Below are 15655 nucleotides of genomic sequence, written 5' to 3' on the forward strand. Positions count from 1 at the left end.
GGTGACAAGAAAATCAGTCATTAAGTGAATATCAAGAAACCTCCACCAGAAGGATGCTGACATCCATGTTAGGATGACTCCAGAATCTGACGTTGTTGACTGTCTGTCAGAATCCACCATGAGGTTCTGACATGAAAACCCTCTGCTGACTTGACAACAAAAACCCAACACTTTGATGTTAGCAATAACAGAAGTTAGGGGAACAAGGACATTTGATGCTTGATTGACACCAAAGAGCTGGCATTGAGATGATATGAAACATGACATTGGCTGAACATCAAAACAGACTGATGAAAAGCTGATGTTTGCTTCGGACATCAAAAACAAAACTTCAAAAATGGACGCTGAGTTCAAGATAGGCTTGACATTTATGCCATAACAGCCTCCTTGGTAAACCCAAATGAAGCTGTTCTCACGTCTTGGTGTTATTTCACATTGTTACAGCATTATGTTTGCCTAAGGCCTCAAACAAAAACAAACTGAATATTTTGTGGAAGCATAAGCTTTGATCCCCAAAAAGAGCTGAGCCAGTATCAAAAGCAAGATAAATTCTATTTTTATGACCAAGCCTGCCATCGGTACTGTTTATATAACATCTAGTAGTCTAGCAGAGTAATAATACAACTACTAGTGCTAGATGTGTTAGCTATGGATTCACCATTTTTTTTGTTTTGTTTTGTTTTGTTTTGTTTTAATGGTTCTATTAGATTACTTTGCTTCCTTGTATTGGCAACGATTCAGCAGTTAGAAACTTAATGTTCAGTTAAAAAAGACAGAAGGAGCAAGGCCGCCCATAAGAGGGGGGATAGAGGGGAGAGCCTTCTGGGGCCCAGACAAATTGGGGACGATCATAGTCCATTATAAAGTTAAGCTGTGATCAGCATATTTTACATCTAACCTGAATAATAACAACTCTCATCAAGCAACAAAAGGCAGCATAAATGGGTTGAAAGTGGCAAAGAAATGGTGGAGAAGTGGTGAAAATAGGTCAAAGAGTGAAGAAAGGGTAAAAAGGGGGTAATAATGGGCAACTAAAATGCAAAAAAAGGGCAAAAACAGGTGAAAAAAACAGATAAAAATGGGTTTAAGTGGCACACGTTGGTTTAAAATGGCATGGAAAGGACCAAAAAGTGGCAAAATTGGTCAAAATGACTGAAATGATTAAGTAAGAAATTACAGAAAAAAAAGCTGAAAAAGCATATAATAAAAAAATAAAAGAATGAGTTACAAAGAAATAAATATTAAAAAGGAGCTCAACAATAGGTGAAAAAAATGTTGAATAGGAGTTTAAAAAGTGGCACAAATGGGTTAGAAGTGGCACAAAAAAAGGCCAAACAGTGGCATAATTGGTAAAACAGGCATAAATCTGTAAGAGGTGTTAAAATCAGGTTAAAAGTGGCACAAAAATAGCAAAAATGACCGAATAAAGTAAAGAAAGGGGTTTCCAGTTGCAAAAACTGGTCAAGCTGTGGCAAAAATTGGTAGAAAGTGGCAAAAATGGGTTTAAAATTTTGATAAAGGGGGCAACATGAACGGGAAAATGGTGAAAAGGGATAGAGGAGTGGCAGAAATGTGCGAAAGTGGCAAAAATCTGTAGCAAGTTGCAAAGCTGGGTTAAAAATTGCAAAAAATAAAGTTAAAAATGGCTAAATGAAATAGTGAAAAGGGGTTGCCAGTGGCAAAAAAATAGGATTAATGAGGCAAAATGTTATAAAAATGCAAAAAAAAAAGAGCACAAACAGGTGGAAAAACTAGTGAAAGGGGTGTAAGAGGCACAAATGGTTTACATGGGTTAAGAACATACATAATAGGGGCAAAAATGTGTGGAAGAATGGACAAAAGGGGGTTAAAAGTAGCAAAATTGGGTTTAAAGGGGCAAAATAATAGCAAAAATGACTGGTTAAAGTAATGAAAAGAAGTTACCAGTGGCAAAAAAAACCGGCAAACAGTGGCAAAAGTGGTTTAAAAAGTGGCAAAATTAGTGGAAACAAGTCAAATGGTGTTAAAAGTGGCATAAATGAATACATTTTAACATCAGAACCCAAAAACAGCTTGATATGCTTTTATCCCCTAGACTGAGATAAGTGTTAGCCAGGACGCTAGCACCAATGCTCTTGATACAAACATGCTCGCATTAATAACTAAGGAGGGCACCTTCTCAGTGTTTTTGGGCGGTCAGGCAATTCTGTGGGCAGAAAAAAAGCTTACCGTGCAGTAATTTCTTCTTTAAAGTCCTGAAGTTACACTAGAGGGCGGCACAGTTAAAGAGAATGACGAGTGTTTAAAATAGCAGGAACCTTTGATCGGTCGCAGAAAGGGGGTACATATTTTTGACGGACCAACATGGCGGCAAAATAAAACGCAAAACAAATGCGTGCGAAATGGAAAGTGGTCTATTAACCGGTAATAATTAAATTTAGTGTTTTACTGCGTGGAGTTTCACGATGGACAGGCCTGTATTTTTAGTTTCTACTTTAACAGAGCATAGCAAATTTTTGAAACATAGCAATATTGTTTGTTAGCATATCGCTTTTTATTTGTTACAGGCACTGGAAATCCGTGTAGTCAGCTAGCTTGCTTAAAAGTGGCAATGTGGGGAGAAATAGACCCTCCAGTTAAAACTGAATCGAGTTTACAGGATATTAAAGACAAGAGTAAAACCCCAAAAGAAGGAGAGAAATGTTCCCAAACAACAGACACAGCGCAGCCACCGCAGGAAACCCAGGTGAGACTGGCAGGTTATTTTTATAAACCTTTTTGTTAAGGTCATTGTAACTAAGTTCTTGTTTTGCTGCACAGTGCTTTAGCCAGGAAGAGTCTTCCTGTATAAATGCCATGATAGAGGCCATAGCCAAGAGTGGGAGTCCAGTGAAGAGCCAGCAGATAGGAGAGGCTGAGCTCACCCTGAAGGAGCGCAGAGAGGAGCTGCTGAAACAGTACAGGAGCAAACCTCTGGTGTTCATGGAGAGGTACCATGTACGTGTACACACTTAAATTCACCCTTAAAATAGTATCAGCTGTGCTTTACGCTCAGTGTATCAGAGCTACAACCCTGAGTCCAAAAAAGTTGGGACGTTGTGTGGAATAAATACAGAATGCAGGGATTTCCAGATTTCATCAAAATATATTCCATTCACAATAGAACAAAATAACATCAGATGTTGAATCTGAGATATCTTACCATGTCATGGAAAATATTTTCTCAGTTTGAATTTTATGTTCTTCCGTCTTATGTGTTAGGGGAAAAGAATGCTTGCTAAAAATCTAACATCTGTTCTTCTGTTTTTTTCCTCATTAAAGGCCTTCCTAAAGCCCCAAGACCTCTCAGCGTTCACCCACGTCAGCTCAGATCCCCGGGCCCAGCACTACAGCAAAGTGATCCAGAGAAGAGCGGCAGGTTGTACCAACAGGACCAGGGTCAGAAACCAGCGCTATGCTGCTCTCAGAGCCCTGCAAAGGGGTATGAATTACAACCAAAAATACAAATACTCATACAAGTTCTGACTTCCTTTTTTTGTTGCAATAAAATCACAGGCCAGGCAGTGTGAAATTGTTCTTACCCTTCCTGTTTAAAACAATGGAAGTCCTTGAATGCTTTCGGTCCTTGCGCTGATTTTTTTGTAATTTTGTTTAAAAACCGATCTTAACTGTTTTAAACTTGAACCATGTGATTGTCCTGTTCTCCTAACTCATCATTCCTCTTCCACTCATTTAGAGGGTCAGTATTTCAGTGAAGAGCAGATGCGGATGAGGGAGCCCCTGCTGTATGAACAATATATCGGCCAGTACCTGACTGATGAAGAGGTGAGTGTGTGATACCATCACTGAACTAAGTTGCAAATTCAGAAAAAGTTGCCTTAAATTAACATAAAATGACTAAAACTAACCCTAACAAGCAGAACACCCTCCCCTCTCAGTGCCTAAGATAACCATTACCTCCTGTCTTTATTAAGTTTGCATACTTCTCTTCTCAGTTTATTGTCTTATAATTTGTGACTGGTTTAGGTACTGGAGCGCTCCCAGGAGGCCATGCAGGATGATGCACAGGGAGCACCAGCAGGGGGCACAGGAGGGCTCGCACACCTCCTCCTCAACTCCTACCAGGAGCGCCTCATCCAGAACCGTCTTCAGGAAGAGCAGGAGAGAGAGGAGGGGGCCCAGGAGGAGGAGGAGGATGAAGAAGATGAGGGTGGGTGTTGATAGAACACATTTCTACGCTCTCTACACCATCTCATTCTGAACTCCTCCTTCTGATGTCAGCCACATTTTTTGTCTGTTTGCTTCAGAGGATTCTCCCCAGCAGAAAGGATGGGAGCCAAACCCAGAGGAGAAGGCTCTGCTAAGGGAGGAGTTCATCAGCCAGATGCACCAACGCTTCCTGGACGGCAAAGACAAGGATTTCAACTACAGGTCAGTTCTAGCAGAACTTGATGCAGTCTCGGGGCCTGATTTGTAAAAGGGTTGTTATGCTTTTTCTCTGTGCAAATGAGACAAAAGACGGGCTAATTCACAAAACCACTCACAGTGGGTCAAACAAGCCGTTGTGCATTCTTGTGTGGACAAATTGGCCCCTTTCAGTGTAAAACGGTTAATTGCTAAGACACAAACACTTCTACCAAACACAACTAGATTGTAAAACTACAGTTGACAGTCAGAAAACATAAACACTCTAGTGTTTATACAAACTTCTGGTGATTGGGAAAACAACCCTGCCTCTGCAAAAATAAATGATTGGTACTAACTGAAGGAACTTTGAGGCTGTTTGAGGCTTTCAACATTTAACTGCTGAGGCATATAGTTTATATTGAATGAGCGGTTTTATATTGGCAGGCACTGATTGAATTTTTTTGTACTATTAATCATTTTCTTTAAGGATAACTGTTTTTTGTTGCCCTGAATTTTGGTGAAAAAAAGGTTACATAACTGAGCTTTGCCTTCATTCCTATTATAGCATGGATTCATCCAAGGCCTTAACTATATTATTTCTGCTCTGGCATTTAAAATGACAAGCTTAGTTACCTGTCTGGTGCCAAGTCTTGATTACAATATTTTCTGCCCTTCGTTATGCCACAAATTCAAGTCTAACTATTAGTTTGAGACAGCTATTATTGACATAACATAAAACAGGAACAAACTGAACCATGCATTCTTTGTGATTCAGGCCGTCAAACTCTGTAAAGGCTGCGTTTGACATACACATATTAAAAAAGCATTAACCTGGATTGAGCTCTAAGTGATTGATCACATTTTCAAGGACTGCCTGCTTTATTTTTTATATAACACTTAAGTGTTTCTTACATAAACTGAACCTGGCCGATCACCAAGGTACATTATATTGACACTAGTATTTGGCCAATTGTTTCAATCAGACCTGTTTGCACAGGTGTGTAAAATCAAGCAGCTAGCCAAGCAGTCTCCATTTACTAACATTTGTGATAATAAATGGGTCGTTATGACGAGCGCAGTGACTTGAAACGTGGTACTGTGATGGATGCCACCTTTGCAATAAGACGGTTTGGGAAGTTTCATTCCTACCTGATATTCCATAGTCAACTGTGATATTAAAAGAATGTGGAAGCATTTAGGAACAACAGCAACTGAACCACAAAGTGGGAGACCGCCTAAAATCACAGAGTGGGGTCAACAACTGCTATGGTGTGTAAAAGTCGCCAACGCTCTGCTGATTCCATAGCTGTAGAGTTCCAAACTTCAACTGGCGTTAACGTAAGCACTAAAACTGTGCAGCAGGAGCTTCATGTAATGGGTTTTCATCAAGACCAATGCCAAGCATTGGATGGCGTGGTGTAAAGCACACCAACACCAGACTGTGGAGCAGTGGAAATGTGTTCTGTGAAATGATGAATCGCGCTTTTCTGTTTGGCAGTCAGATGGGTGAGTCTGGGTTTGGCGGATGCCGGGAGAACACTTCCTGCCTGACTGCATTGTGCAAATTGTTACAGGGTATTGGAAAGTATTAAAAGGTGATAAATCAATTTTGGGAAAATTAAGACCCTTAAAAAGTCCTATCACAACTTTATAAAGTCTCAAATTTTTAAAGTATATTTTCTGAATTAGCTGTCCAAGAGTTTGAGTCCAAAAAACATTGTAAGAGTGTGTGAATTTATTCATTTTTATTAAAAACAAAGATGAACAGGTACATAAAAAACCTAGGCTATTGTAACATAATGGGAAAGTGCAAATTTGCAGCGTCCTGGCTGGAAATGCTGGACTTCAAAGACTGGTTGCAGCCAGTAGAGGGGAATGTCAGGGAGGTATATTGTACATTATGCAAGAAGAAGTTGTATCATAGTGGTCTATAGTCTTTATCACAAACTAAAACTGTTAAGTTAAAAATATCACTGATGTAAATGGTTACAGCTTGAAGTGGTGGTGAGGTATTAAAAAATATTGAGAAGGTCTTGAAAAAGCCTTAAAAAGGTATTAAAATTAACTTCAAGATTCCTGCATATACCCTGTGTTAAGTGTAGTGGAGGAGGGATAATGGTATCAGGCTGTTTATCAGGGTTTGGGCTAGATTTCTTATCTCCAGTGAAGGGAATCTTAATGCTTCAGCCTACCAAGACATTTTGGACAATGCTATGCTTCCAGCTTTGTAGCTACAGTTTGAAGAAGGCCCTTTTCTATTCCAACATGGCTATGCCCCAGTCCACAAAGCAAGGACTATAAGAACATGGTTTGATGAGCTTGGTGTGGAAGAACTTGACTGGTCCACACAGAGCCCTGACCCCAGCCCTATTGAGCACCTTTGGGACAAACTGGAACCGAGATTGTGAGCCAGGCCTTCTCGTCCAACATCAGTGCCTGACCTCATAAATTCTCTACAGAATGAATGGGCACAAATTCCCACAAAAATGACCCAAAATCTTCTGGAAAGCCTTCCTAGAAGGTTGGGGGCTGTTACAGCTGCAAAAAAAGGACCGATTTAAGCACTGGCACCTGAATATGCCTTTACACAGGTGACCAAAAATTGTCCATATAGTGTATATTCCAACCAATGTTTTTTCCTTTTTGCAAAAACAGCTTCTGATTGGTATATTTTCTCTAAGGCACATGCCAAGAGCAAGGTCTACACAGCTTCCTGGTATAGAAACATGCACAGATCTAAAAGACAGATTACACTACCACTCATTAAGTTTAAGTGTGTTCAAGTTTTCCTCAGAAATATTTCTGAGCTTTTATTGTTAAAAAAAAAAAAACAAATAATTTGTGTTCATTACAGTGAGGTGGATGAGAACCCAGACTACGACAACTTGGACATTGTCAGCAGAGATGCAGAAGATAAATACTTTGATGAAGATGATGAAGAAGAAGAAGAGGAGGTGGAAGACATGGAGGAGCAAAACATGACAGGATAACCTAGATTCCAGCTGCTGTAATGGAACTGTAAATATAAATGTGTGAATTAAGAGTGTTTGTGTTAAGTTTTGTTACACTTTAACACAAACAGTTAAAAATAAATGTTTTGTTTTTATGTTTTCCACAGGCCTCAGCCTCCTTTAATGCCATTTATGCTTCCTTTTAGTTTGACACTTAAGAAAATCCTCCATGTTTTGTCTCAAGCTGGAGACGCACAATGACGTTGTATCTTGCATGCTGAAACAGGCACAGCCGGATTTGTATTACACATAATGAAGCTATTAAAATTACTGGTTTGCCAAAGTAAACCAGTTTGACTAACTGGAAAGATAACTTTAATCTGCCCTTTAGTTACCAGGCAGGCTGCACTTTTCTGTTAAACTTCTTTCCTATGCCCTACAAAAGTAGACAGTGTCATTCATTCTTTGAATACCAACATAAACCAAGGAATATGAGCACCTTTTAAGAGGGGGTAGAGATTTTTCTGACATACTTGTGAAAAGATGACACAAAAAACCCACTTATACACTTTTTTAATATGTTGAATATTAAAATTTTGTCTCCAAAATCTGGACATTTTAAACATTTTAAGAAAAACAACAGTAGTTCAGCAATTTGAAGAAAAGGAATTTACGTGATAAAACACTGCGAGTCGTACAATACTGTGACTTAAATCTGTTCAACACCACCACATTTCATAAAACTGTTACCAGACAGTGAACCATATTAGTATAAATACATGAAAATATCCTCATGCATATAGAAAAAAAATAGTTTTTTTTGCATATCTGATAAGAAACTAAACATAAATAAATCTCCACTTTAACATTTTTTTTCCAACAACCATTACAATATTGTCAAATGTAATAAATATGTTACTACATGATCAAAGAACCATGTATTTGAAGGGTTGATGGCCGAGTGGTAAGGTTGTGCCCTGTATATAGGTGCATCTGAAAAATTGGAATATCATGTAAAAGTAATTTTTTTCCCGTAATTTAATCCAAAAATTCAAACCTACACATGTTCTAGATTCATGGCACACAAAGTGAAATGTTTGAAGTCTTTTTTGTTTTAATCTTGATGAGTACAGCTGAAAACATCAGAATATTGAATATGTTAAAAGTCCAATTTGCAAAGATATCCTGAGCCTTCATTGTCTCTCTATGGTTTAGTTCACTCAACCACAATCATGGGGAAGACTGCTGACTTTGACAAATGTGCAGAGGACTATCATTGTCACCCCTCACAAGGAGGGTAAGCCACAGAAGGTCACTGCTTAAAGAGCAGTCTGTTTTCAGAGGTGGTATCAAAGCACGCTCATGGAAAGTTGACTGGAAGGGTGGTGAGAAAAGGGAGGAGCTCAGCCTTCAGAGGACTGTCAAACAAAACAGATTCAAGGGGAGCTTCACAAGGAGAGGATGAGGATGGAGTCAGATGATCAAGAGACACCTCACACAGATGGGTCCAGGAAATGGTCAACATGGGTAGGGAGCCATTCCTGAACCACAGATGTCATAAGTGTCTTGCCTGGGCTAAGGAGCAAAAGAACTGGTCTGTTGCTTAGTGGTCTAAAGTCCTGTTTTCAGATGAAAGTATATGTTGCATTTCATTTGAAAATCAAGGTCCCAGAGTCTGGAGGAAGATCAGAGAGGCACAGAATCCAAGGTGCTTGAAGTCCAGTATTTTTAGTTTCCACAGTCAGTGATGGTTTGAGGTGCCATGTCATCCACCGTGCTTTATCAAGACTAGACTCAATGCTCAACAACAGACAAAAGGCTGAAGGCTGCTATCAGAGCAACCTTGGCTTCATAACACCCCAGCAGTGCCACAGAGTGATCAGCTCTGCACCATGTCACATAGATGCAGTAACTCATGCAAAAGGATCTCCAGTCAAGTAGTGAGTGCATAAATGAGCATCATTTTCCAGAAGGGCAACATTTCTGAATTATAAATCATTTTTGGACTGATGTATAACATCAGAGTATAACATAAAACTACAAACTAGAGCATATCCCAATGTGAGGCTTAAAGGGATAGTTTGATATTTTTGTAGTTTGGTCGAATGAGGTACTTGGCAACGGCAGTGGCATTAGCCTCCAGGAATTTCAGTGAGCGATGCCCCTTTAAGAAGGACTCACTGGTCATACCGGCTATACCGATGGGTACACTCTATCCGTGTAATTTAGCAAGTTAAGGCAAACATGGGCCAAGAAACAGTGCTGACTCAAACGTACGCTCTTTCAAAAATAATAAACCATTTCTAAGGAATGTGCATTAGGAACGTAAGGACAATTTATAGGTACATGTCTGTGCAAAAAATTTGACAAAAAAGTCACTTATTGATTGTTTGGTTATTTCAAGCTTAGTAGTCATGGAATGCATGCACCACATTTTCACTGGTTAAACATTTTTTTGTTATTTTTTATGTTTCTTTATTTCTAAAGTGTAGTATTCCTCCTGCAACTTCAAGACTTTCAACTGCATTTTGATTTTCTCCCTCTTCAGTTGTTCAAGGTCCATCATGTCCTGATCACAGCTGGTCGAAGGTCTGGGGATGGATCCTCCCATTTTGGTTTCAGGCAGGATTTCAGAATTTTCTGCAGAATGAAGTAGAGAATCTGCTGGTTCAGTTTTTACGTCTCTTTGTCCGTCTTGCATCCTTGTATCACTTTGAGTTAACTCCTCTGGAGCATTGTTTTCATCTGCAATGAAAGCTCTGACAGGCATCTGCATATTTTTTAAAGGAGATGCTTCTGCTGCTGAGTCCAGAGAGTCTTCTTGTGTTGATGTGATTAATCCTCTCTCTGCTTCTTTTTGTGTGTCCCCGTCCAACGGACCTCGCCAACTGCCTTCGCATGACAAAGCAAAGAGAACATTGGTTTTTTGCTCAGGAGCAATAGCTTTTCTTTTAATTATATTACTATTCGAGTATCATTTACAAACCTGATGCTGAGTGCCCCATGGAGATGGACTGAGGATCTAGTTTGGCCTGAAACCAGAAGACATTTACAAATAGCATGAGAGTGGAGCAACCCAGTCTTCACTGACAGTAAAAGAAAAGCAGCAAGGTTTTTTTTATATTTCTAACACTTCAATGTTTCAGATCATCAAACACATTTTGATATTGGACAAAGATAACCCTATCCAAGCCTACCTGATCCTGTGAGAAAGTAATTGCCCTCTTACCATGATAACGCATTATGACACCTTTGGTAGCAACAAATGCAAGTAAGCATTAGCACTAACTGCTGATATGGAGGAATTTTGTCCCACTCTCTTTACAGAATTGCTGTAATTAAGCCAAATAGGAGGGCTCTCCAGCATGAATGGCTTGTTCAAGGTCATGCCACTGCATTTCAACTGGATTTAAGGACAGACTTTGACTTGGACTTCAAAACCTTCATTTATTTAAGCCAAAAGGAGGTGGTCTTTCTGGTGTTGGTATGATGTTCTTCCTGTGAAATGTTGTGTTAGTTTATGCCAGATGTAACAGGATGTACACCTTCTCAAATGTCTTGGGGTCTTTTTTTTTTTTTTTTTTGGAAAATGGGAGATGAGCCACTGTTTTCAGTTTGGTCAGCAGTGATTTTGGCCTTGGAACTCACCCATGGATGCCATTTTTGCCCAGTCTCTTTCTGATTGGTGAAACAAATTGGAAGCTACATATTGGCATAATTTAATGTGTGTAAGACCAAAATGAACTCAGCACTACTAAACTGCATCAGTATATAACAGAACCTACTTTATCTCATTGTACTGGCATGTTTTACAAACTACGTACTTTTATTAGCATGTTTTACAAACTACTTTGTATTTGGTAGCACTAGCTACATGTTAATATGAGTGTGCTTGAGAACCTAGGTATTTGTATGAGCATGTTTCAGAAACATTGATATTGCTGCAGTATATTTCAGTGTATATGCACTTTATAAGCCTTAGTCAGTTACAACATAAATGTTCATCTTACCACTGGAAGCCTCTTAAGCACAACTTTGGGTTCCCCCTTCAGTGCTTGTCCCATTTTCTCCTTTTTTGACAAATGTTTTCCCCTTCCTGAAAGAAGAATATGACATTTATTTTCTTAACCTGCTGAAATAAAGTCCAGTTACAGCATTTGTAAAAATAAATAGAAGTCACCTCCACAGTCATAAACGTCGTTAGCAGCTTCAACTTCAGATGAGTCTCCTCCCCCGTTTTCAGCTCCTGCCTTCTTGTTTTTATTCTCCACCATCAGTTCATCACTATCTGGAAGCCAGTCTTCATCTCTGGAGTCATCTTTGTCATTCTCCTCTGCAGAATGGCCTTCATACTCTTTAACAGGAACAAAACAACTTGAGGCAGAGCTGCAGCTCCAAAAATCAGAATTTTTAATGGAGAAGTTTTTTATTTATAAACACAGAAAGTGAAATTTCCTGTCTTGCTGAATTAGTCATACAGATCAGATTATATATCATATTACATTGGAGAGTAACAATGTAAAATATTTCAACCCCTTCATTTGAGTTTTTGACAATTCATTAAGATAATGAAGGATTTATATATATATATATATATATAAAGGAAAGAATTTATAACCTCAATACTCCGTTGAAGCTCATTTCCATGAATTGCTGCATCAGTGCAGTGTGGCATGGAGAAGTCAGGCTAAAATTACATCTAACACTCAAACTTCATGACTAAGCCCTGAGACCCCCCCCCCACACACACACACACACACTTCATTTACTTCTTTTAAATTTGTGACTTTACTCATAACTTGTTGACTTTATTCTTGAAAATTTAAAACTTTTTTTCACAGATTAAAAACTCTGATTATGTAAAATATCTACTCTTATTTTGTTTGGTTCTAACTTGAATTTCATAACTTATTAATTTTCATCTTTGTAAAAGCACATTATATTCTGAATTAAAACTATGATCTTTTTAAATCACCATTTTAGTCTTGCAAATGTTTGATTTTATTCTTGTTAATTAACAATTTTAATTACATATAATCACTTCTGTAATGTAAAGTTTCAACTTTGATTTCAGAATTTTATAACTTTTTTCTTGTTAATTTATGACTTTTCTCTGAACATTTTATTTGTCTTTGTTTTTTAAAATCCCCATTTATTTGACAACTAGTCTTGTAAATTAACTATTATATTCTTTCTCTAAGATTAAAACAAAAAAAAATGATATAAAAGTTTTATTTTTCTTTATATTCCTCTCATTCTTTCTTAGGTGAACATGCATACAGTAAGATAAGATATTCCTTTATTAGTCCCACAAGGGGAAATTCCAGGAGGAATTTACAGTTGCTATTTTAAACATAAGACTTGACATGCACTCTACACACTGTAGCTTTGAATCTGGTTTAAGTGACAAAGGAAAGACAAACCTTTAGATGAGCTGTCTGATGATGAAATTTTTCTCTGTTGAGAAATAACACCCAAAAAGATGTAATGTGTGTATTTTAAACCACATTAGCTTGTCTGATGGCTTTTATTTACCTTTGTAGTCCCTGACGCTCTCCTTTTAAATCCTTTCGTACTAAGCAGACCTTTCTGTGGTAAAAGCCAAGACAATAAAGGAAGTTTATTGAGTATTTGAACTGATTTCTTAAAGAGGGAAAAGTGTTGTCTGGTCAAAAATCTCACCTCAATCCAAAACTGCAGGGGGTTATTTTTATAGAGGATAGAGCTTTTCCATTTTTTCATTGCGCCTCTGCCACAGAAGTTTTCAAATCCACTCGGGGAAAACCATTGGCCCTCGCACTTGATGCATGACTCACCTTTACAGAGTATTTGCACATGGGGATAGAAGGAACAGAAGAGGAATGTCAGGAAAGAAAAGCTAAATTAGGTAAAAGAATAAGTACATTAGAGCAGAGGAGTGTTGCTCTTCTAGAATAAATAAGTTTATCCTACAAGAATGAGTTTCTGCTTACCCTTTTCAAATTTTTCTTTATGCAGAGTGCCCTTTTTATTTTCACAAGTAACAGGTAAGATGTATAGATTTTGCAGCGATTCGGATGTTTCTAGAAAAAAATGCACACAATCTTGACCATTTGCACATTCATAGGTAGGACATGGCAAGAAAGTGGAGGTTTGAAACACTGAGCAGCAGTAAAGAGAATTCAAAGCAACAATCAGTTTAAATATCGGCCACATAACATTGTTTTTTCATTCTCTTTTAACAGTGATACCTTGTGCTCTCTGGTTAAAGCCGTTGGAAGGACCTGGCTGCTCGTCATCCTCCTCCATGTCCTCATCTTCGTCATCTTCGTCAACAACTTCTTCTTCTTCACAATAACTGATTCTCTTTAGATGTCTTCGGCTAACTTTTCTGCCTCTTACTTCTTCTTCGTCTGAGTCTTCCTCTTCTAAAAAACATTTTCTTCTCATTTTCTCCTCCTGCAGTCATTAGAAAAAAAAAAACATAACAAACATGGAAATTCTGATGTGAAAACGATCAAGCCCATCTTTGTAACAGCTATTTCACCTGGTCACATTTACCTTATCAGTTACAATTACAATATCTCAAGAAGTTTTTCTTTTTTGGGGGGGGGGGTGTTAAAAGACATATTTTACCCATTAATTTTGTGTAATTACTATTCAATGGGGAAACACCGAGCAAGGGGACACAAAAGGACTAACAAAAGCTGATTATTAGTGAATATGCGCATTATCAACATTTTCCACTAACAGGGTAGAATCTTCTCACATTCTTTTCTGAAATATTTGCCCAGACATTTTATTTTCTGGTGCTTTCTGGTGCAGTTCCTGATGGTTGTATCTTTAAACGGGCGCGAGACTACAGGGTGAATAACCTGCATTCAAATGGAAAAGGTGATGGTATTTAGTTCGTTTCCATTCATTTCAGGGTTACAACCAGGGCTACAGTAGATGAATAACTACGTTAAAACACTTTAAACAAGTGGCGGTTTAGTGGTGGGTATCTTCATTCCACAGTGGGTAGGCTATACTAAAATTCTCCGTACGCAGTAGCTCAAACAGTGACCTAAAATATTCCTCACTCGTCAGGAAGTTATAGCTTCGGCAAATTTATATCCACGTGTCCTATATATATATATATATATATATATATATATATATATATATATATAAAGGAAATAATTTGAATGAAACACATAATTATACACCCATGTTAAGTTATTTACCTTCACAGGGTCCAACCTCAACGGCGGGTCGAAGGAAACGAAACTTAATTTTGAAATGCCGCCACTCCCCCAAAATGACAACATCCTCCAAGTCTCGTGAGGTCCATCCTCTTTCTCGAGAAAAAAAGGTGAAAAAATAATCTTTCTCGAGAACCGGAGGAGTTTGTGTCGCAAAGCCATCACAAGAGAGCGCTGCCGTAAAACTAAGCATGGCTATTTGACCATACGGCCAGAATAATAGAGTAAGATGTTATGATGCAAACAGTGGAGTAGTGATGGGAAGTTCAGCTCTTTTCAGAGAGTCGGCTGTTTTGGCTCGACTCCCAAGAAGAGTCGACTCTTTTGACTCCCGAACGGCTCTTAATTTAGGATCTTTTGTAGCCCTGTATTTTACCTTAACTTCGCAAAAAATAATGGTTAGTGTGTTGAAAACCCTTTTTGCATTCAGCGTTTTTATAAGAAGCCTTATAATAGCCTAATATTGTGCATTTATTCTGTTACAAAACCACTCTTGCTTTTGTTTAATATCTTCATCAAACTTTTTTATTGCACAAATTAACAAAAAAAACTGCAAACAAATCTGCAGAACAGAACCAGAACCAAACTCAAGCAAACAGTATAAATGTCTTCAGTACAGGTTGGCATTCAGAAAAATCAGAAACCTCAGCTTGGAGCTCATTGGGGTATGTGTGTGTTTTAATTGATTAGCTTCCTGGGGTTAGGTTTAGCATCTAAATTCCACTGGTTAGGGTTAGAATTAATGCCGAGCGTTTTATTTTAGCAAATATAACTTTGTCTATTTTACCTCTGAAAGAATGACTAATGATATTATCAGGCATGGTTGGCTGCTATGAATGACGCACATTCACCAATATGTAGCAAAAAGAATATAAATATGCTATATGCAGTTTTTATGAAGTCAATACATTATTTTCTTTTGCAAAAATTCTCATGTATAAGGAATAATTTGCCTATATCAGTGGTTCTCAACTGGTGGGTCAGGACCCAAAAATGGGTTACGAAGCTGTTTCCACAAATGTCACATATATGCTCCTGGAAATAATTGTTGGACAGATTTTTTTTCTCAGTTACTCGAAATTTTCAGTGTGAATT

The 15655-nt window shown here is 38.1% G+C and overlaps 2 protein-coding genes across 4 annotated transcripts; one reads left to right on the forward strand and one right to left on the reverse strand.

Annotated features, from left to right (window-relative positions):
- The first annotated feature begins 2328 nt into the window (after positions 1-2328).
- Positions 2329-7497, forward strand: ccdc97 (coiled-coil domain containing 97). 2 transcript variants are annotated; one of them, XM_041778443.1, is made up of 8 exons: positions 2329-2452; positions 2547-2725; positions 2800-2976; positions 3301-3460; positions 3716-3804; positions 4006-4189; positions 4287-4410; positions 7241-7497. In XM_041778443.1, the coding sequence occupies exons 2-8, from the start codon at positions 2591-2593 to the stop codon at positions 7374-7376; spliced, it is 1005 nt and encodes a 334-aa protein (XP_041634377.1). In that variant the 5' UTR covers positions 2329-2452; positions 2547-2590; the 3' UTR covers positions 7377-7497. The 2 variants fall into 2 exon arrangements, with proteins under 2 accessions (XP_041634377.1, XP_041634376.1); XM_041778442.1 differs by having other exon boundaries at positions 2338-2403.
- Positions 7498-7626: 129 nt separating this feature from the next.
- Positions 7627-14754, reverse strand: LOC121503868. 2 transcript variants are annotated; one of them, XM_041778440.1, is made up of 10 exons: positions 14543-14754; positions 13568-13775; positions 13310-13399; positions 13020-13153; positions 12873-12926; positions 12761-12794; positions 11518-11691; positions 11348-11433; positions 10324-10369; positions 7627-10229 (listed from the first exon to the last, which is right to left on the reverse strand). In XM_041778440.1, the coding sequence occupies exons 1-10, from the start codon at positions 14720-14722 to the stop codon at positions 9796-9798; spliced, it is 1440 nt and encodes a 479-aa protein (XP_041634374.1). In that variant the 5' UTR covers positions 14723-14754; the 3' UTR covers positions 7627-9795. The 2 variants fall into 2 exon arrangements, with proteins under 2 accessions (XP_041634374.1, XP_041634375.1); XM_041778441.1 differs by having other exon boundaries at positions 10023-10225.
- Between the last annotated feature and the right edge of the window lie 901 nt (positions 14755-15655).

The sequence above is a fragment of the Cheilinus undulatus genome, linkage group 21, assembly GCF_018320785.1.
Source record: "Cheilinus undulatus linkage group 21, ASM1832078v1, whole genome shotgun sequence".
In the NCBI taxonomy this organism is placed as follows: domain Eukaryota; kingdom Metazoa; phylum Chordata; class Actinopteri; order Labriformes; family Labridae; genus Cheilinus; species Cheilinus undulatus.

Coding starts and splice junctions, on each gene's coding strand:
- ccdc97 (XM_041778442.1), top strand. CDS start 2,382: ATGGAAAGTGGTCTATTAACCG. Junction 2,977..3,300: donor TGTTCATGGAGAGGTACCAT/GTACGTGTACAC, acceptor TCCTCATTAAAG/GCCTTCCTAAAGCCCCAAGA. Junction 4,190..4,286: donor GGAGGATGAAGAAGATGAGG/GTGGGTGTTGAT, acceptor TGTTTGCTTCAG/AGGATTCTCCCCAGCAGAAA.
- LOC121503868 (XM_041778440.1), bottom strand. CDS start 14,722: ATGGCTTTGCGACACAAACTCCTCCGGTTCTCGAGAAAGATTATTTTT. Junction 13,154..13,309: donor TAAAGAAAAATTTGAAAAGG/GTAAGCAGAAAC, acceptor TACTCTGTAAAG/GTGAGTCATGCATCAAGTGC. Junction 10,230..10,323: donor CATGGGGCACTCAGCATCAG/GTTTGTAAATGA, acceptor TGTCATGCGAAG/GCAGTTGGCGAGGTCCGTTG.